This window comes from Microcaecilia unicolor, chromosome 9 (assembly GCF_901765095.1).
Source record: "Microcaecilia unicolor chromosome 9, aMicUni1.1, whole genome shotgun sequence".
NCBI lineage: Eukaryota > Metazoa > Chordata > Amphibia > Gymnophiona > Siphonopidae > Microcaecilia > Microcaecilia unicolor.
Genome location: NC_044039.1, coordinates 132,660,737 through 132,683,605, shown reverse-complemented (window position 1 = coordinate 132,683,605; position 22,869 = coordinate 132,660,737). Strand labels below are relative to the sequence as shown.

General features: G+C 44.0%; 1 protein-coding gene across 1 annotated transcript in view; it reads right to left on the bottom strand.

The window, feature by feature from the left end:
* Positions 1-1,532: 1,532 nt before the first annotated feature.
* SLC8A3 (solute carrier family 8 member A3) overlaps positions 1,533-22,869 on the bottom strand; it is a 463,589-nt gene continuing 442,252 nt past the window's right edge. The window contains 7 exon segments of the mRNA XM_030213695.1: positions 1,533-3,199; positions 3,201-3,241; positions 3,243-3,289; positions 3,292-3,362; positions 8,576-8,653; positions 11,881-12,079; positions 14,939-15,214. Of these exon segments, the coding sequence (XP_030069555.1) occupies positions 2,983-3,199; positions 3,201-3,241; positions 3,243-3,289; positions 3,292-3,362; positions 8,576-8,653; positions 11,881-12,079; positions 14,939-15,214 (929 nt within the window). The 3' untranslated portion in view covers positions 1,533-2,982.

Below are 22,869 nucleotides of genomic sequence, written 5' to 3'. Positions count from 1 at the left end.
AGCTGGGAATGGCTATTGACCGCTTATCGGCGACTATCCGGTCATTTTCAGTGGCACTTAACTGGTTATCTTTGCTGAAAATGAACAGTTAGCGCTGAAGTGTAGAGGGAGTTTCAGGGCAGAGTCCGGTTAGCTCCTGATATTTAGAGCTAACTGGTCAGTGTTAGCACCTAAATAAGAGGCATAAACAGAAGTTCAAATGAATGATAGATTAGCTCTGAATATCCAGTTAACTGTGAATGCGCTAGTGTTTTTTTTTTTTTTAAAGCGGTGTCCAGATATGGCCTGGCATTGAATGTGTGTTTGACCCTGGCAGTCAACATTAACAGCACTTCCTGTTGCTGGCTGAATATCAGGGGGAAGATGTGCAGTTCTTTTACAAGAAATGATGATGACTATGTAAAAAAGTAAACACATGTAATAAAAGGGCAAGTTTCAAGCATTATATCTGTTTTCATTCATTATAATATTTTATGTGAAACAAATCTTATGGAGGTGGAGGCATTACTTTTCATTTAACCCTCTATAATGAATTACTTACAGGAAGGTTTTTTAAGCCAACGATTGAGAATGACGAGCATGGCGAAAACTGAGGTGCTCTCTGAGGCTTTTTTCCTTCCTGTTCAGTTTGGTGTTGAACTATCAAAATATTGTGATGGATATGAGTGGAGTTTTTTTGTGTGTGTATATATCTATATAAACTCATCCTCAACGTTCTGAGGACACTGACGTCAGTGAAGCCAAGCCCTGACTTCCTTCAAAAAGGTTCGTGGTGGTGAAGCCACCAAAATCGCTCCGGGCCCCGCCCTCGAGGGCAGAGCAATGGCAGAACAACGAAGGGGTTGGCAGGGAGGGAGGCGGGTGGTGGGAAATCGCTCCGGGCCACGCCCTCGCGTCAAATGTCATGATGTTGGGGCGGAGCTATGGCAGAACAACAAAGTGGTTGGCCAGGGAGGGGGGGGGGGGGGGTGTTCGCGACGAAAACCTTGCTAGCGCCCATTTCATTTGCTCTGAAACGGGCCTCTTTTACTAGTATATATATATATATCTATATATATATATATTAGGGTTTTCCTGTACTCCTTCTTCCCAATATTGTTTGAATTCCATGTGCATTTATTTGAGAAATACGGCCACTTGCATGAAATACTGCACTTTAAGAAAGTGAGGTCGACAATCATGTGAAAGCTGCATTTCAAGAGAGGGACACTCACATTTGATCAACTAAGCTTCCAAGAGAGCAATTTAGCTGTGTTCTGCACTTCCAAGGAGATGAATAACCATATATGCTAAACCATGTACCGCTGGAGTATAATTCAGCACACTGTCCAGCCCCAAAGACATTAACCATTATAGCAACATGGGTGAGACGCAGTTTCTCTTCATTTCTTACATTTCCTAAGTTGTGTAGTCTGAGACTGTATTTATTTGCATGGCTTCTCATGTTTAAATCTTACTTTTGGATATTTTCTCTTATACATTGCTTCCAAGGTGCCAGCCAGTGAGCATTTCATCTTACTATACATACTTCTCTGTAGAAGTACACATTTCAGTGTTTCACCAACCGCTCCCTTCACTCTATGACAGCTGCTAGAAATCAAGATACAAATTCCTCTTAGTGATTTATTGTATTTTAGATTAATGGGTGCTTTCTGAGTATAAAAGGGGATGAGAAGACCACTCTTCCACACTTGGTGAAGATCAAACATCTGCGTTGACTCATGAGGGAATGTGTCACCATTGAACAACATATCCAAAATGATGTAACGTCGCTTTAGCGGAGTAGGAAATATCAGGTGGCAGCTAAAAGACTCAAAATTATTACTGCAAGGGATTCAACATATTAGAACCCTCAATGCAACTTATGCTAGTGAATTATAGGAACCGAACGTAGAAGGCATCTCCCTCAACCATTGACAGAATGTGTGTCTAAAAAGTGTCATGATGGACCCAAACAAGAGGGGCGCTGAGGACGGCATTCTGAAAACTCTCCTCAAATCCAGATCGCCCAACTTTTTAACTATCTTTTTAAAACCCAGTCAACCTTCATGTGTTTTACTGATTGTTGAAACAAGACTCTGGTCTCCCTTTTGTTTGGCAATGTTCAGAAGCACCACAATGTGAAAACAGCAAATTGGTTAGACAATCTTACTAGCACTTAAAAAATATCATTAAGAAATGGAAAAAAATAGGGGATTTTGCCCAGATATTCTGTTTAACACTACAGGCTTCAGCTTGTGCCTGTTGCAACATGTAAAGTACCTTCCCTTGCAGTACTACAGCCTTTATGTAAATGGAACATACAAATATCATAGTCAAAATATATAGAATATGTAATATATCAGTTCTTTTTTTGCCGAGGCATGTTCGTATTGAATGAGCTGATTCATGCTGTGGCCTTTAAAACAATATTTGCATGAGAGTGTGTGGTTTTATTTCAAATCCGTCAGTCTCAAGATGCAGTTAAATAGTAATTTGGCTTCCGTGGCTGTTTTGATGGACATGAATTTTTTTGTCTGTTGAAATATGTATTCAGTTCCAGCACTGATTGCTTGACAGGGCTTTTGTCTGTGGTTGAAAAATGAAAACAAAACAAAAGTCCATTGAGTCTCCAGAACAAAAAACTACACTGAAGTTGATCCAGCCCAATACTATTTTCCCACATCATTTACGATAAGAAAAAAGAAAACAAATGAAAAACTGAAAAGAACAGGAGAACAATAAGAGAAGATGACATTTTCTAAGCTCTACTGCTTCTGAATTTTGGCAGACAGTTTGGTGACGGTAGCTCAATAATTTTATTTTGTACGTTTTTAAAAAAAAGTCTTTCACGTTGTCTCACCAGTCCTGACATCCAATAGCTCTGCTGCTGATGAAGTGTGAGATTTGGCAGCTGTCACTTCTGGCTTGAAGAGACTTTAAGGACTAGAGTCTGATGAGGTAACAGAGGAATGATTCCTCCACCATTCACTTTACCATTGCTTAAAACCCTCTGATGTAACAGTAAGCCTCTAGAGTGGAAAACAGGATGTAGAGTAGCCATAAGCTCACAAAGAGCAAAGCAGTGGCAAGTCTGCAACCTTTAGGGCCCGCCTAGTTCTCCCCCAACATGCGGGCCGCCCTCCTGTACAGCAAGACACTGATGCAGATGAAAGCAAAGATGGTGAAGAGGGTAACGGAAAAGGCCAGTGTGCTGCAGTAACCGAAACACCTGTCCTTTGGAGGCCCAGTAGATTGCAGCCCACTGACCAGGCCAGTCCAATGCCCAAGAATACATTGACAGCATTGTACCAGTAACGTTTCCAATGATGGCATCTGCGTAGACATCCTGAACTTGCAGCCACTTTGCTGGGCAAAAGTATCTATGAAAAAAAAAGAAGAAGAAATGATATATTTATATTAGTTGTGGGCAGGGACGCACTTGAATAGTTCATGCTCCAGATCTCATGCTCCAGATCAGGAAATACAACGAGAGAAAAGGCAAAAAGAAAGTGAGGCTGGGAAGTGGCAGAAAAAAAAGAATATACTGAGGCTAATATTCATGAAAATCTGAATTCCTAAATTTAGGAACCTAAGGGGTCCTTCAGGGCTGCCGAGAGACACAGCTGGGCCTAAGGCCGAACTGGACCACCATGCAACCTGCCCCTCCACTCACGCCCCCCCACCCCCCCCCGCCTCCACTCACGCCGCCACCCCTGCCTGCTGCATAAGCCAGCATGTTTGAAAATATAAGTGGGAGCAAATAAAAATGCTACCAAGCAATAAAGAACCACAACGTGGATGCAGCAGCTCATAGGTTTGCTTTGGTGTGGGATGACTGCTGCGCGGGGAAGGTGAAAGAGAGACAACCTAATTGGCTTCAAATTTTTGATGTCATCCTGTCTCTCCTCGGTCTGTCCTCACCTGCTGGGAGTTGGGACCCAGATGAGTGCATTAACGCGATTATTGCATTCATGTAAACCAGGACATGCAGGAGCAGGACCGGACAGACCGGAAAGAAGCAGACAAGCAGGAAGAAGCTTTCTGGCGCTGGGCCCAGGCCCCCCTCTTGGAGGCCAGGCTCAGAGAATTTTGTTCCTTTCCGCCCTCCCTCTCGGCGGCCTTGGGTCCTTTTACTAAGCTGTGGAAAAAAGTGGCCTTAGTGTGCCCTTGCATGGCGTACAATGGCTGATTTTCTATTTGAACAGCCATTTAAAAAAATTACCATGCGAGCACTTCCCACCACTCTTTATAAGCAGCAAGGGTTCACATGATAACCTGTGCTAAACAGTTACAGTTTATTGAATTACTATACTGCTAGGCTTTTTGTTTAAAAAGATCACAGTAGTGGTACAAATTTAAAATAAAATAACCCATTAACCCTCCCTTTTACAAAGCTGCTCTAGTGGCTGCCCCACGGTAATGCCAACATAGCCCATTCACTTTGAATGGGCTGTGTCGGCATTACCGAACCCGCAGCCATTAGTGTGGCTTTCTAAAGGGAAGGGGAGGTAGGAAGCCATGCCAAAAAAGAACTACAATAATCAAATAGGAAATAATCAACCATACAACACCATTCATACACTTAGAAGCCATAAAAGAACATCACTACAGTTTATGCAAATGTTATATGGTTGGTTCCATAATATTTTCATGGTCATTTTAAGCTAGCATTCAAATAACAGAGACATTATGAAGGGGAATGATAATTTTTTGTTTTTTTCCTTTTCCTAAGGTATGAAAAGGTTAAAATTCTTTGAATATCTGCTAGCATTTCAGGCAGCTAGGTTGAGGAAGGAATTCATTCATAATTAGATCATCTGGCTCCTATACGGAATTTTGTCGCAATATAAAAACATTTCTATTTAGGAAATATGTATTACATTCAGCATTGGGTTATATGGATGATTGAGGAATAGGTTATATGTGTTTTTTATAAATTGCAATTAGTTCTCTGTTAGCAGTGTTATAAGGAATGTGTTAAATTTTTTCTAATTCCCGGGTATTGTCCAGAATCTTACTCTGTAAACTGCTCTGAACTGAAAGGCTAGTAGGTTTTATAAGTTTTGGCATTATTATTATTATTCTTAGTGTGTGGTAATGTAACTGTGCTGATTAGTGCAGGGAAAGCCCACTCTCCACCCCCCTAATATGCCCCCTCAGGAAAAAATGAAAAATATTTTTTAGCTTGTGCTAATTTGGCAGTTACTGCAGGACACCTAAGTGCGTCCTGTGGTACGCCATTTTAAGGTGCGTTAGGCATGCATTAGCACCTAACACAGCTTAGTAAAAGGGCCCTTAAGTCAGGTGTTTAAATTGTGCATTATTATCAGACACATTTAGGAGCCTAACTTTCCAGATATAAATTCTTCTAGACTAAAAGCTTGAAAATTATGCTCTTAAATTTAGGCTTGTTGTTTATTTATTCTAAATTTAGGAGTCTAGTTGTTAGTGTCTGGTGCTGATCAGTGCTAAGCTCTTAAACTTTTTTCCCTGTCCTAAATCCGCCCCTGTTGCCACTCATTTTCTAAATTGAGGAATCCCTAAAATGTAGGTTTGTAATTTCACTGGGTTCCTCATAGCCCTTCACAAAAATAAAAAGTATAGTAAAAACTCTGTCTCCCTCCCTCTGAGGGTCCAGTATCTCTTTCCCCCTCTATCCCTACTCCTAACCTAGTCCAACATGTCTCCCTCTTCCTCCTCGCCTACCCTCCGTGGTCTGGTACCCTCTCCCACCTTCCTCCCCTGACAATCCTCCAACATTCCAGTGGTCCACTGGCAGCGGTGAACAAGCTGCTTTGGCTGGACCGGAAGCATTCTGTTGTGTCCTGCCTAAATGGACATAGGAATTGCATCAGATGAGGCAGAACACAACAGAGGGAACACTTCAGGGCAAAGGGGAGACATACCCTCAAGCTCACAACAGCAGCGGGACTCAGAAAGACACAAAGTCGCAGTAGCAGGAGCAGATAAAATACTTAAGGGTGGGCTCTTATTGTCAGGGGGGCTCAATTTGTCAGGGGGCCAAATTGTGGGCAGGCCCTTTTGTCAGGGGCTGATTTGCGAGATTCCGGGGCTTTTTTGTTGGGGCTATTTTGTGTTTTGGGCCTTTTTGTTGGGGCTTTTTGTCTGGGGCTATTTTAACCAGGTACAATATCCATGACAAGCGAGGGTTAATTTTACAACAGAGCCTAGGATAAGAGGGTAAGAAAGGATCATACTTTAGGCACTAATTTACAAAGAAAATACCAGTGTAAGTAACAAGTGCAGACATTTAACTACTACTACTTATCATTTCTATAGCGCTACTAGACATACGTAGCGCTGTACACTTGAACAAGAAGAGACATTTAAACCAAGACCTAGGGAAGGTGTAAATGTTCGAGCCGATATTTCTGCCCATGATTTTAGGCACTTGTCGCCCAGCCATTTGAAGGGAAGCCCTTACTGTATCCCATTGAGGTGGTGGTAAGGGCTCCCGCGTTAACCCGGTGGTAACCGGGCAGCATGCAGCACTACCGATTACCGCCGAGTACACTCCGGCGCTACAAATACAATTTTGTAGCGCTGGAAATGACGGCATGCTAGTGGTGGGAAGTACCACCAGGCTGCTATGGTAGCCTGGTGGTAACTTCCGGTACAGCCAGCAGTAAGCCGCATTGGGCTTACCGCCGCTTAGTAAAGAAAAATCTTGATTCTTGTATCTCGTCTTAGAGCTGGTTAACAAAGTGTTCCGTTCTGAGTGCAGCATAAAGAGTGTTCAGTGCAATCTGAGTTGCCATAACTAATAATGATAATAATATGTGATTTAATATTGCACTCTGCCAAAGTGTAAAATTGTATTACAAAATGAATGCGTAATACTTACAATCATATCCTAGATTCTCCTTCAGAATGGTGTCCTGTTCCTGGAGGTCCCTTTTGGTGCTTTTTTGCTTGCTTGGTACCGTAGGGCCGTACTCAGGCATCTATTCTATTCAGTGATTTTTATTCCGCTTTAAACCTCATGGTGCAAAGTGGATTACGTGGAGAGGCATTTTTGATATGATGTCTAAGTCCGACTTTGGACGTTTTGCAAAAAGCATCCAAAATCTGAATAGGAAAGGTCATTTTCAAAAAGGAAAAACGTCTTATCTTTTTTTTTGTCCCGAAAATACTGTTTTGAACAAGGTTTTGTGATTTGAACATTTTGTTTTTTGGGCCATTTTCAAAAAGAAAAAAATGTCCAAGTGCAAAATACCCGAAATCAAGCCATTGGGATGTAGGAGGAGCCACCATTTTTAGTAGACTGGTCCCCCAGGAAAGCAATAGGGCACCCCTAAGTAGGGAACTGCAGTGGCCTTCATAAAATGCTCCCAGGTACACATCTCACCATTGCTCCTTCATCTGTCTGCTGAGCCCCCCAAAACCCACTACTCCCAACTGTACACCACTACTATATCCATTACAGGTAAAGGGGGTACCTATATGTGGGTACAGTGGATTCCGGTGAGTTTCAGAGGGCTCACAGTTTCCCCCACAAGTGTAACTGGTTAGGGGGAGGTATGGGCCTGGGTTCACCTGTCTGCAGTGCACTGCACCCACCACTAGACTACTTCCAGGGACCTGCATGTTGTTCTAATGGACCTGAGTATAACATCTGAGGCTGGCAAGTAATGTTTTAAATCACATTTTGTTAGGGTGGGAGGGGGTTACCGACCACTGGTAGAGTAAGGAGAGGTTCATCCCTGAGTCCCTCCAGTGGTCATCTAGTCATTTAGGGCATCCTTTTTATGTCTTATTTGTTATAAAAACAAGTTCTAGCTCAAACAGACTTAGTTTTAGTCCTGGACAGTTTTGTTTTGTTCCATTAGGGCTGGAAAAACGTCCCACCCTCGGCACGCCACCGGTTCAAGGCAAAGAAGATTTTAGTGATGTTACATTTGGAAGTACACAGCTCCCATCTTATTATTTTGCATAGGTCATTTCATGATAGAGATGGATTTTGGGTCACTTCCAACCTGGACTGAATTTGAAGTCCTGACCTACAAGTGAAATAGGTTCTTGATGAACAATCCTCCTTGGGGCTCTCAGAATCCTTTGCTAAATTATGTTATAAAAAGAGGATTATGCTAAGTGGAGCAGAAGTGTCGAGAGCCCTTCCTTCTAACATTGAAATACATTAGGCTGGAAGGCTTCACATGAGTCAACTTACTGAGCCCTTCAGTGCCCATAATTTTGATTCTTTTACAGGTTTGTCTGTGGATGTGTTGTTGGGTTTATTTTTTAATGCTGAAGTAGATATATGCATGTAAATTACATAGTAGTCTCGAGATTGGAGGTACCATTTTGATCCCTAGCATCCAATGTGGAAGGAGTGATTGGGGATCAATCCAGCCCTCTCCCCCCCCCCCCCCCCGGACATCAGGAAGAGCCCCTGAAAGAGCCACGGCACGGCATGGGGGAGGGTGGAGGGGGCTTCTGTGGGAGAAATTCAGGGGTGAAGGAGGAAGGGATTTGTGGATGTTGGGAAAGGCACAGGGTGGGGGTGAGGCACAGCTTGATCCCACCACTGGCCTCTTTACCAGATAGTGAAACTCAACTTGGGACCCAGTACCTGTGTTGCCGCAGCCAGTAACTCAGGCGCTTCATTTGCACCTGCTTTGCCAGAGACAGCAAAGAAAGGATTTCAGTACTGAAATGAAAGCAAAACTGAAGTAAAGTGTAGTGAGAAGAATATTTAAGACTAGAGTGTGTAACTGGAGAATGAATTAGAATCTCTACCCCAAAAGAAACTGCAATTTCATGAAGCGCACTCAGCCCTGGGCAACAGGGGCTGGAGAAATATTTTGAGATGCATGAAATACCAATGAGTTAGAAATATTTAGGCCTCTTCATTTGAAATTCAAGGGGAGGGCGGGGGAGTTAACAAAATTTCCACAGGATACTTGGCTGTATCCTCTGAGCTGGCCGAAGTACCTTTTATTATCATGATTATTACTATTTTGTAACGTGAAAAAAATGCCACAGAGTGAATGTCTTGAAATAGTTGGTCATTTCTGCAATTCAGGAATTTTGCAGAATTGAAGCCATAAATAATAAGACTGACTCTATAAAATGCATTGGGACCATGTAATGAAGAAAGGCAAAGCAGGGGGCCTGTGCACTAAAGTTTAAGATGCTCATCATAAGCCTTCTACACCTGCTAATAATAGCACACTGCGTAGCAAGTCCTTAACATGCATGCTAAAAGGATCCCTTGTCACAATGACGTACACGTACTAAAAATGTAAGCAGGGACTGTCAGATACAATGGCACTTGCTAGATTCATGAAGATAGTGTGCTATACTCTTCACATCTGCTATTTCCATAGTCTCTGTAAAGGATAATTATGTGTGACATAGATGAGGTTGGGCCACTCCCCTGTTCCTTGCATTGCGTTTGATTCTACTACGGATCCCTATGATTTTTACATCTCCTATCCTTGCTTTAATTACATTACAACAGTGTACATTCAGTCAGGGTGCTCTCTTAAGAGTAGCAATAGTAAAGGTGTCTCACAGGCTTATTTTTGAAAAAGAAGGGCACCCATCTTCCGACACAAACCGGGAGATGGGCGTCCTTCTTTCAGGGTCGCCCAAATTGCTTTCCATCGCGGGGACGACCAAAGTTCACGGGGGCATGTCAGCAACGTAGCGAAGGCGAGATTGGGGCGTGATTAAGAGATGGGCATCCTTGGCTGATAATGGAAAAAAGAAGGGCGTCCCTGACGAGCACTTGGCCGACTTTACTTGGTCCATTTTTCTTGCGACCAAGCCGTGAAAAGGTGCCCGAACTGACCAGATGACAACCAGAGGGAATTGGGATGACCTCCCCTTACTCCCCCAGTGGTCACCAACCCCCTCCCACCCTAAAAAAAACATTAAAATATTTTTTGCCAGCCTCTATGCCAGCCTCAAATGTTATACCCAGCTCCACGACAGCAGTATGCAGGTCCCTGGAGCAGTTTTAGTGGGTGCAGTGCACTTCAGGCAGGCGGACCCAGGTCCACCCCCCCCCCCCCACCTGTTACACTTGTGGTGGTAAATGTGAGCCCTCCAAAACCCACCCGAAACCCACTGTACCCACATGTAGGTGCCCCCCTTCACCCCGTAGGGCTATTGTGGGTAGTGGGTTTTGGGGGGGGGGGGGTTGTGGGGCTCAGCACCCAAGGTAAGGGAGCTATGCACCTGGGAGCAATTTCTGAAGTCCACTGCAGTGTCCCCTAGAGTGCCCGGTTGGTGTCCTAGCACGTGAGGGGGACCAGTGCACTACGAATTCTCCCATGACCAAAGGGCTTGGATTTGGGCGTTTTTGAGATGGGCGTCCTCGGTTTCCATTATGACTGAAAACTGGGGACGACCATCTCTAAGGTCAACCATCTCAACATTTAGGTCGACCATCTCTAAGGTCGACCTAAATGTTGAGATTTGGGCATCCCCGACCGTATTATCGAAACAAAAGATCGACGCCCATCTTGTTTCAATAATACGGGTTTCCCCGGCCCTTCGCAGGGCCGTACTGCGAGGACGCCCTCATGAAAACTTGGGCACCCCGTTCGATTATGCCCCTCTCAGTGGACTAAAAGTAGACCATTTACTGTGAAGGTTCTTCAACTGTTCTTAAAATTAAGACAAGAAGTGAGCCATTAAACTTTTTGTAAGGGCCTTAAGACCTCTTTGTTTTAGCAGACCTCTCACCCCCCTCATTCTATAACTTTACAGGTCAACAGTGACGTAGCCACGGGTGGGCCTGGGTGGGTTGGGGCCGACCCACTTCAGGCTCAGGCCCACTCAAAATTTCTTCTCCCTTAATATGGCTGGCAGGGATCCCCAAACCCCATCAGCTAAAGACCTCCTTCCCGCTGAACAAATTAACATTTTAGGTGGCCGCCAGCACTGTCCCCAAGCACTACTGCCAGCTGCAGCCCCTACCCCATGCATGCTCAGCTTTCATACATGTGTGAAAGTGAGCATACGTGGAGGGCGGCATCCACCAGCAGCTGCAGTTTGGGGATAGTGTCAGCAGCCGCCGGAGATAAGTTTATTCAGCGGGAAGGAGGTCTTCAGCTGGCAGGGCCTGGGGATCCCCACCAGCATAGGTAGTTCATTTACTTTGGAAGCGGGGTGGAAATTAAATTAGGGTTTTGTTTTAGTTGGGGGAGGGGCAGTGATGCCATTTTTGGCCCACCCACTTTGATCTCAGGCCCGCCCTAAATTGGCTGTTTGGCTAGGCCTCTGCAGGTCAATATTCAGCCAGCGGTGCTCACTGTGATTTTAAACAATGACCATCACAGGCTAAGGGGCCCATTTACTAAGCCGTGTAGGCGTCTACGTGCGCCAACGCACATCAATTTGAAATTACTGCCCAGCTACCATGTGGCCCGGGCAGTAATTTCATTTTTTACACGCGTCCACTATGCCTGCCGGAAAATAATTTTATTTTCCAGCGCACGGGCAGTAATCGGCATTTGAACGTGCGTTGACCATTACCACCCGGTTAACACGCAAGAATAGATGCACGCCAATTTTTATTTTGCCGCACGTCTATTTTCAGCCCCTCCCCCCCCCAAAAGGCATTTTTTTTACAGGTGCGCTGAACAATGAATCTGCGCACGTCCAAAACACGCGCCTACACTAGCGCAGGCCACTTTTCAGCGCACCCCAGTAAAAGGACCCCTAAGTTAGCTGATGTCCAGGCACTGGTATTGAATATTCGGGTCTGACTGGACTGCTGCTGGTCGCCCAAACTTATGAGGGTCCCAGCTGAATATTGGTTGAGACCTGTATAAGTGGATCTGTCAGTTTCTCCCCCCTCGCCAATTCTGATCCTCTTTCTTGACCCCCCCCCAAGATAAGATCTTCCCCCAGGGCCTACCTTACATTCCTGGTGGTCTAGTGGCGTATGCCAGACAGGAGCGATCTCCACTTGCTCCTGCCGCTAGAGGCTCCGCTAAAATGGATGCTTCACGCTTTAGTGGGAGTCTCATGGTACTACCGCTAGAGATCTGCTTTTGGGATCCTGCAGAACTAACAGTCCCAACCCTCAGGGAGAGCAGAGTTTCAGCCAGCAGACAAACGGCTTAAAGGGGAATTCATAAACGTGAGCATGAAGTTACATTCGCCAAACATGCCTAAGTGCTGAGATAATTGGCACTTGTGTGCATACGTGCACTATTCTATAAAATAGTGTTTTGGTGCATTAGCTTGTAACTGCAAAGGCGTGAACAAAAGGGAGGGGCTGGGGCATGTCTCTAATCTACATATGTAACTTCTAGAATACTACAGGTTACATGCAGATCATGGAACACAGAAGCGCAAACATTTTCGCCTGCCATTGACTAACTGTTCATACCTAACTTATGCTAGTATTCTATCATGGCATCTTGGTACACAGATGCCATTATAGAATTGGCACTCGGTGGTTGGTATTGGTGCACCTCTCTTGAGGCGCCTGGTTATAGAATTACTCCCTTAGTGAGTAACGCTTAATGAGAACAGTAAGGACTTTTTCTGTATGCTAAAAATAGCACCCTCTGTGGTAAGATTTAAGCATACACTTTAAGATGGGACCTTAAATATGCGTGCACTAACATTACGGCACACCCGAATACAGATGAGGGAGCACTGTATGCAAATGAGGATTTAATACAGCAGGAGGAAAGTGAGGGAGGGAAGGCCGGGCCAAACCAGAATACTGAGTGTATCAAAGGAGAAGAGGCTAGAACAGACCACCATGGAGATTATAGGGGGAAATCACAGCTAGAGATCTGACCAGGGTAGAGGAGTCTTGAAGGACTTTGGGAAATGAGGGGACTGCCTACTAGAAGAGGGCATGAGAGGGGTGAGAGGGAGGGGATGTGGCCATACGAAGAGAACTTTCTGGAAGCAGAGAAAAGGAGGTGGGGCATAGGAAGACAGAATAGTGGATAAAAGGGGGGGGGGGGGGGGATAGAGGATCCAGGCTATGGGGAAAAGGTCAAGGGGAAGAAAGAGGAAGCCAAAATGGGAGAATAGGAATGAGGAGAGAAAGGGAGGATTGAGGACTGATGGGGAGAGGAGTATAAAAAGGAGGAAGGGAAAGACATTTCATATACTACCTTTCTGTGGTATCAAAGTGGTTTACATATTTTATATGCTGGTTCTTTTTCTATCCCTAGTGGCCTAACAATCTAAACTTTATTTTTGTTTTGTACCTGGGGTAGTGAAGGGGTTGGTGACTTGCGCAGGGTCACAAGCAGTTGCAGTGGGAATTGAACCTGTTTTCCATGTTCTTACATACTAAGAGGCTTCTCCTCCACTCCTTAGGGCAAGAGAGAACAACATTAAAGAGGAGGGAGTGGAGAGAGGAATGCTTATTGGATAGAAGAAAGAGGACCAGTGGGATAACAAAGATTGGGGATAGATGGGAGGGGGAGAGAATCAGGGATGCTGGTAGAGTGGACTGGAGATGTGGGGGTGAAAGATGACCCTAGACTGAGGAGGATAGGAAATAATCCAGGAAGATAATGTAGGAGGAACGGGATAAGGAATGGAAGCAAGCATAAGAGAAAGTGAAGATCCCAGAATGGAGAAAGGAGAGTAAACAGGTATAGAAAGAATAGGAAGATAAGATAAGAGGAAAAGAAGTACTAACTGATTGATTCTTTCCTTCAGTTTGATACACTGCCTTATAAATGAATCCTAAAGTGGTTCACAGCAAGTATCCATTCTGAAGGAAAGAGATAAAGAAAAAAAAAGGCCTGAAACGGAAAAGAAAAAACAGAGACAAAAATGCCAAAGGAACAGAGATAAGATCAAAAATGAGAAAAAAGAGATATTGAGCCAGATAATTAAGCCAGAGGCAGTAAAGTTTGGAAAGTTGCACTATCTGATAGAGAATATTAGTAACTCATCACTGCGAAATATCCTGGGACCCAGTTCAAAGTCCCAAGATCTGGATCTGTCTCCCACACAGAATTTTACATGTTGGAAACAATGGGAGGTTGTTAGCTGATTAGGCTTTTTCTGGCGCATAATTAATTCTCACATGCAGAACATATCTGCCAGCCCTGAGGCTTTTGGACTGGGCTCAAAAATATTTTGTGGTAACAAAAATTAAAGAATGTGTTTGTAGATATTTGTAGAGAGGAGATTGCTATAATTTTTCATGGGGACAGTACACTAGAGAAACTCCCCCCTTCTAATGAACTGCTTCTCACTTCCGACATGACAGGAGCAAGTGCCCCAGATTAAGATGAATTCCTTCTATATACCACTTGATCTAGTTCTTCACAGTCTGTTTTAATCTTAAGTTTATTGCCTCATGTCTGTATGTATGTGAGTTTGACTTGACTATACTGTATGCTCCAAGGCTGAGACTGTGACTACTACTGTATTTATGTCAGTAGAGTGCAGCAGAAACATGCCAGCACTACACAAATAATTATACAAATGCTAAGAAAATAGAATTCTGGTTGTCTTACCTTAAGCCCATCACAATGGCCCCCTGTAAGCTATGTTCAAACACTCATAAAGTTATTGTTGAAAAAAAAAGAGGAGCCTGTGAAGGGCTCAGTTTGAATCCACTGTGGAGGGGAAGAGGGGCAGCTGGACAGTAGGGATGCGCAGTAGGGGCAGCTGGACAGTAGGGACACGAGAAATGTCATTTCATGTCATTTTTAGCCTGTTGGGAATAGGGCACATGCTTTCGAAAGAGTGCCCAATATTTCCAAATTTGCCTAAAAATGAGAACACCCCCCCCACCCCACTAAACATAACAAAAATTTCCATTAACAACATGGGAAATTAAAGAAAACAAAAACGTTTGAGCTGTGCTACCTTTCTGGACAGTATAACAGGTAGTACCAGTCCTGTCTGGAAACTTCATATTTTTTGTTGTTTTTTTTAGTATATCTAAGTGATGCAGTCAAGCTGCCATTCCACTCCAACAGCTCCTTACCTGGTACCGAGGTGCCGAACGCTACAAAGACTACAGCAGTCACTGAGTCTTTAAGCCCTATTGTGCAGCCAAAATGGGAAGCCAGATCTCCAATAATAGCTGTGAGGATGCCTATGATTATGATGGACACAACAAAACAGGCCCAGCCATTCCAGTATTCTGTCGGTGGTACACACGCAAAGAGCACTTTCCAGAAGACTGTCAGGAAATGCATGACATAGTCAAAACAAGATGGCAGGCGCTCCTCCCCAGACTCATCCTCCTCGTCATCCCCTGCTGCAAGCAAAGAAGATGGTATAGACCAGTGAGACAATAGGTACTTACCCACACAGCTCACAAAATGAAGTGCAGTGATTCCCAAACCTGTCCCAGGGGGAACCCCAGCCAGTCAGGTTTTCAGGATACCCATATGAATGAATATACATGAGACAGATTTGCATACCAAGGAAGCAGTGTATGCAAATCGATCTCATGAATATTCTTTGTGGATATCCTTAAAATCTGACTGGCTGGGGTTCCCCCAGGACAGGTTGGGGAATAATTGATGCAGTTTATCACATTTGCAGCTAGTGTTCCTATCATGAAAATACCATGTTGGCACACACTGTTAACACGGTAGTTATTAATAACATGTTAATGGCATTAGCATTGGCTACAACAATAGTGCACAAATAGTAATTCTAGCTGTTTGAAACTTGCATGTTCTGATTTGTTTAAATTTAGCTTTCCAAAAGTATGTCTAGAAATCTAGAATCTCACCCTCACTTAGAGACAAAACTTGTGTCGATACAAGAGGCTTCATAGCATTGTGAGATGATACTTACCAGATTTTCACTACTAGCTCTCTGTTTGGGCTTTTATTAATTTTGGCTAGGCTATAAATGAAGGATATATGTTACTATCTGCAAGTTGTTCAACAGTTGGTGTAAAATTAATTTATTTCCCTGGGCCAGCTTTCAGGGGAGCAGTGCCCATATCACTAGCATCATAATGACATTTTAATCACGCTTACACTCTCAGCATAAGAAATGAAATGGCCGTGTGGCTGAACTCCCATCTCACGTCTACAGATAGACCCTCCAGGACAGGACTAAAGCACACTGAGAGATGGCCAGCAAGGTTCTGGGAATATTCGCTTTCTTCATTTTCCCCTTACATCATCACGGGAGCAACATCATTGAGAGTGCACTCTTTCCCGATAGTGTGCACATGCACTATGGTTTGTGCATGTGTGCACTATCAGGAAAGACTGCACATTCTTTCCAAAAGAGTGTACCCTCTTGGCAAATAGTGATGTGTTTTTTCTGTTCATTTTCAATTGTTAATGACATGCAACAACATTTCCCACATCGCTGCAAATGACAGCCCATCCCTAGCATGCTGTGCCTGTATGGCGGATCTACATTAAGTTGGTATCAGTGTCTCCAACCTAGCATCTTTGCTATGCATTAAAAACAGCCCTCATATGCTGTAAAACTTACCTTCAGCCAGACTCTCTATTTTATATAGACCATCTTACCAAATAATATTCATTCAAAACAGTTTACAAAATCATAATAGACATCATCAGCATGAAATCAGATATTAAATCCCAATTCTCAGCATAAAACTAAGTTCCCCTCCCTCCAGAAAAATACTGAAAGAAAACAATTCATAATTAAAAGGCTTCTTCTACAGAAGCCAAGTTAGTATTCCCAAAAGTAGTCTCTGAGCAAGCAGATCAATTATGATCAACCTAAGCAGGTGCAAAATACTTATATTTCTTGAACAAACTAGGAAGATGAGGTACTTATGAGCCTAAAATGGCTGTCCTAACAGCGCAAAACTAATTGGTGCCCAGTTAACTACCAGGTTGCTGAATCTGTCTTTCTGGTGCTCTCTCTCTCCTCTGCGATGCTGATCCCCCCCCCAGGGCAACAAGGGTCGATTGAGCACACGCCCACCAACATAGGCCTCCTCTGGACTTACCGTGAAGTGTCCTAGTGGACTAGTAGGGTCTTAGCAATGCCATCTCTCTCCTGCCTATCATGGCTCCTTGTCCAAAATTGCTGCCACGATCTCTGGTGGCAGTCCTGCAGTATAGGGAAGGAGGGAGGTGAATCGGCACTGTGGGGGAAGAAACTGGGGGAGCAGAAGCCACCTGCATCCCTTATGTGGGTCCCAGCTTGTTTAAGGGCCCCTTTTACCAAGCTGCAGCAAAAGGGGGCCTGCGCTGGCGTCAGCACGTGTTTTTCACGTGCACTGATGTCCCTTTTTTACCGCAGCTGGTAAAAGGGTAGTCTTTCTTTTATGCAGGAAATGGCCATGCGGCAAGTAAAGCACTTGCCACACAGCCATTTTGGGAGGGGGGGGGGAGCCCTTACCGCCACCCATTGAGATGGCAGTAAGGGCTCCCACGTTAACCCGGCTGTAACCGAATATGACGGCTCGCTGGGGGTGGGAAGTACTGCCTGGCTGCTGTAGTAGCCCGGCGGTACTTCCTGTTTAGCTAGCGGTAAGCCTGAGTTGGCCTTACTGCTGCTTTGTAAAGGGGGCCCTTAGTATCTTATGTGGGTCCCAGCTGAATATTGGCCAGGACCTGTTAGCTCCAGATATTCAATGCTGGTGCCTGGACATGACCTGGCACTGAACATCTGGAGTTAATTCTGCCTGCAGTGGTCTGCATTTAAAAAAAAGTTGACTGCCATGAGGTGGATATCTACCAGACGGTGTTTAGCCACCCAAACCCTGCAAAGGTATGTAGAGTCTCCAGTACCATCTTAGACAAAGATAGCAGACAGCACATTCACAATTAATTGCTCTGCCCAGAAAATGTGGATTACTCATCATAAATCTGACAGTTCTAGCACTATCCTGTTCAGATCTGCTAGGTCTTGTTGTAGAGAGGTAAAAAGCTATGTTTAGGGGAACAGATGGGAGAAAGTGAAAGATCAGACTGCTGCTGCTATGGATACTAATGATGAAGGAACTAATTCAACAGTCAGGGATAGCAATCTAGTAGTGAGGAAGAAAACAGAGAACTAGGAAGTCCACCAGTAATAGAAAAAGAAAACAAAACTAAGAAAATTATTTTCCAGAGAATTATGTTAAATTTATCCTAACAAGACCCAGTCAACCCATACGGTGCATGCGCAATGACTTGTACAGCAATGACTCAGTACACAAGAGCATAAGAAATGCCATACCAGGTTGGAATAAAGGTCCATCAAGTCCCATATCACGTTTCCAACAGTGACCAGTCCAACTGGCAGGATCCTCCAAATTAGGAAGATTCCATGCTGCTTACTCCCAGGGATAAGTAGTGGATTTCCCCAAGCCTACCTTATACTGTCTGTGCCAGAGCCAATAGTGGGAGGCGGGACTGGTGGTTGGGAGGCGGGGATAGTGCTGGGCAGACTTATACGGTCTGTGCCAGAGCCGGTGGTAGGAGGCGGGGCTGGTGGTTGGGAGGCGGGCAGACTTATACGGTCTGTGCCAGAGCCAGTGGTGGGAGGCGGAGCTGGTGGTTGGGAGGCGGGGATAGTGCTGGGCAGACATATACGGTCTGTGACCTGAAGAGGACAGGTACAAATCAAAGTAGGGTATACACAAAAAATAGCACATACGAGTTTATCTTGTTGGGCAGACTGGATGGACCGTGCAGGTCTTTTTCTGCCGTCATCTACTATGTTACTATGTTAATAATGGTTTATGGGCATTTCCTCCAATAACTTGTCCAAATCTTTTTTTAAACCTAACTACGTTAACTGCTTCTAACCCATCCTCCAACAATTAATTTCAAGGGTTTTTAAGTCACTGGTTGTCAGACTACTGGCAGTCCATGAAACTGTGATTGACAAACACTGTGCACCATGTACAGATCACATCTCCCCATCTGGCCAGCAGGAACAATGGCTGAGAATCTCAGTGGCATCCCCTTCTCTATCCCTTCCTCTTGGGCTTTTCCTCTGCTCAGATCCTGCTCTCTCCCCCCCCCCCCCCCCCCCCCCCCCCACACACATACCTTTGCTAGGGAAACAAAACATGAGCCTGTCCTACTACCTTTGGTTCTCACATTTTCAGCTCAGCCCTGGCTTGCACCTGTCATGGGTGTGGAACAGGTTTTTGGTATGCGGATTCATGGGTGTCTGCTGGATTCCCCACTCTGAGGATGTAAGACTGGAATTTTGTGCAGTGGTTCTTCTGCTCTAGTGAGGTAAGGCCAGGAATATGTGAGTGCAGGTGTTCCGTGCTCCTTGAGTTCTTCGACCAATGGCATGTGCAAGTGTTCTCATCTTTTGGGGCTGCAACAGCAGGAAATAAATACAGATGCTCTCTACTCTGGGACCCCAGCTCACAGAAAGGGATGGGATATACAAATTAGAGAGGGTAATGGAAGTGAGAGCAGAGTAATGGAGAGGGGAAGAGAGACTAAGAGGAGGGGTGGAGAGAGAATGAATAGGAGTAGGTGATGCAGTAGGGTGGGGATAGGGGAGTCTATGGCCCTCAGGTGCCAGTGTAAAAGGGGTGCTGGAGGAACAGGTCTAGTGTAACCCAATGCACAAATCGTGCATCTGCACCAGAAATGAAATCAGAATAACCACCGCATGCTGCTGTGACCCAGGAAAGGAGCACAGGTCAGATCAAATTATAAAAGTTAAAATTATATCTATCTATCTATCTATCTATCTATCTATCTATCTATCTATCTATCTATCTATCTATCTATCTATCTATCTATCTATCTATCTATCTATCTATCTATCTATCTATCTATATCTATAATGCAGTGGTTTGTGTGGCAGCTTCTCCTGCCACATTAGAGAAGACAGAAGCTGAACTGTTATGGGGGTAAAAGGAGAGGGGAGATACTGTACTCTTGGGGAGGGGAAAGGGGGTGATGCTGCACTGTTGAAGGGGAAGGAGGAAGGGGAATGAGAAAGGGTGATGCTGAAATGTTATAAGTGGAAGGGGGAAAGGGTGATGCTAAAATGTTGAGTGGGTAAAGGGAGAGGGGAGATGCTGGACTGGTTATTTATTTATAAACTTCTATATCACTGTTATGGAAAAAAATCCATTCAAAATGGTTTGCAAATAAAATAAAACAATAAAAATAAAAGATAATTAAGCAACAGACCAAAGCAAGAAGAAAACCACAACATCAATACTGATCCCAATACGCTTGAATGAATAACATTGTCTTCACTCTCCTCCTAAAGGAAGGCAATAATTGCTGGACTTTCAAGTCCTGAGGTAGTCGATTTCAGCCTTCTGAACCTATAATCCTAAAGGGTTGCTTCTTCCATTGGAAAATCTCATATCATCCCAACTCTGTATCTCCAAAACGTACCTAAATTTAGACTGCAATGCTCTCCTTGGAAGCAATGGTAACACAAATTCCTTAAGATACAAAGGTTTAGAGGTGTTAATCAATTAATACATAATTGTCATCAGTGGAAGACTGTAAAGCTGTTACTGAGGTGACACTAAAATTTTATATCAAACTTTAAATGGATACTTAAGGTATTATGTCTAATTATGTGGTTTTACAGGATCATTTTTGAAGGGGCTGGGAGTGATGATTATTGCTTTAATAATGAAAATCATGGGTGGGAGCTCTATGACATGTCCCTAATTCTATTTATGTTTCTGCCTACAGCTCACTGACACATCCATCAACTCTCTTTTCTCTCTAGTTCCCTCCTCACACTATATTAATTCCAGTTGACAGCAGGGTAGCGGAGTTGGTGGCATTGCAGGCCCAGTGCTTCTCTGTTTTTTCCTGTAGCCAGCATCTCTACCACTTTGCAGTAGAAACTGCAAAAGAACAGGCAAGTCAAACAGCTGTGGTGAGCTATGAACCGAATGAGCAAGGCAAACAGCTGAGGTGAGCTATGAACCAAATGAGCAAGAGAGGCAACAGGAAGAGAAAATTAGAGAATCACTAGACCCCGTCAACTGCACTTTCCTGCTCTTGGCTGGGATTGGACTGCATGGGGGTCGGAAGTAGGGTAACCATATTTGTGGAGACAAAAAAAAGAGGACACAAAAAATAAAATGCCGCTCCCGCCTCATTGCACAGTCACCTTGAGCCCCCACAAAAGGCAGATTCTATAAGCAATGAAAATACTGGTAAAAATAACAGAAATGCATTTTCTTCTATACTCTGCTAAATACAAAATTAGAGAGGATGTACATTTCAAAAAAAGCAAATATACATAAGCAGCATGTCTACCTCTCCTCTCCATTTTCCTACCCCCATGTATATGTCCCCCTTACCAATCTCTTTTCCAGCCCCCTCCCTGCACCCACACTCCATCCACCTTTTTTTTACAGTCCCCTCCCTCCCTCCATCCATGTACCTGCCCTCCTCTCCCCTCCAGTCCTGAGTCAGGGTGCCCTCCCCAAACCTACCTTAATGTGCCCTGGAGGACTAATGGCCTCTTCGAGGCAGTAAAGAACCCCACTCTTTCTTGCCCACTGCCGCTGATCTGCTCACTGCCACTTTTTCAAAATGGCTGCAGAGACTTCAAGCAGTGGGCAGGAAAGAGTGGGGTTCTTTCCTGCCCTGAAGAGACCACTAGACCACCAGGGCGCCTTAAGTTAGGTTCAGGGAGAGCCAACATTTTATGGCAGATTTGAACTTTTTAAACAACTGTTTTCCCCCAGATTGCATGGACACAAAAAACACAAAAAATGGGGGTGGACCAATAAAGTTCAAACACAAGGATTCTCTTTTATAGATGTCTAAAAGCACAATAAACTGAAGGAAGGCTTGACATAGTCCTGCATTTTGGCACGACAAGAGCTTGTCTCAGGAGTCAATAACAATTCAATCAAGTTTGTAACACAGGATTCAATGAGTCCCAAACAGAAATAACAACTGTGGCACCATCTAACCAACCATGGAATGGTGACTTAAAATAGCAGCAATATCAACCGCACAGGAATAAATGAAGTATAAAACTGTTTACAACTATAAGAGCAGTGAAACCGCAAAAAGCTGACAAGCAGCTGTGTCGGGATTAACAGGCTATTGTATTGGTTGGAAGAATAAAGACTTTCATTTTGGAATCCTCATTCACCTGGCCTCACTCCTTTTGTTTGACTGAATGAATCATAGTATCAGAAACACTTTGTGAGGACATTACAACAGCAATTCTGCACGGATATCGAGGAGAGGAGAATTTCAACAGAAAGGGGCTGTGAAATAGAAAGCACGGTGTTTAGTGGAGTCTGGTATAGCAAGTTTGGGATTGGGAAGACAGTACAGCAGTAGACAATCTACTTTTCAAAAATTTCTGGATTTGAATTTGACTGAGTCTGAGCCCAACCATACTTATCAGAAGAGCGTATATCCTGCAACAATTTTCGCTGGCTTTTGAGATATGTGTGAAAGTCTTTGCATGTCATATGCTTAAAGTTTTGGATCACGAACAAAATTGCTTTGACGGATTCAACCAGCAAATTGTTTATTTCCTTTGTCCGCTAGCTCTGCACTAAAAAAAAAACTCGTTCGGTGTTAGCATTATGTGATGGAATTGCAAAGAAAAACTCTGCAATGATAAGAAGTCCTGAAAACATTTCTCAGTCTTGCAGCTGTTGAAATGCTTCTCCCATTTCTTGTGCGACAATAACTTTTCAAAGTCTTCTTCATGTCAGTTTGACTCAACAAATCTCTTCAAGTTGCAGAACTGATCAAACATTGGCTATCGTCAATACCTATTTCCTTTTCTTTGAGATAAGCCACAGTTGTAACAACTTCATCCCAACTTGTAATTTCAGTTAAAGCCATCAACGCAAATACGGTGAACTCATCCAGTGGTGTGGTCCACATCTCCAAATATTCCAAACATGTGGTGTCCAGCGAAGCTACTTGTGAACAAAAAAGCATCACAATCATCCAATCCATCTTGACACAGCTTCATTAACAACTCCTTTACCTTTAGTGA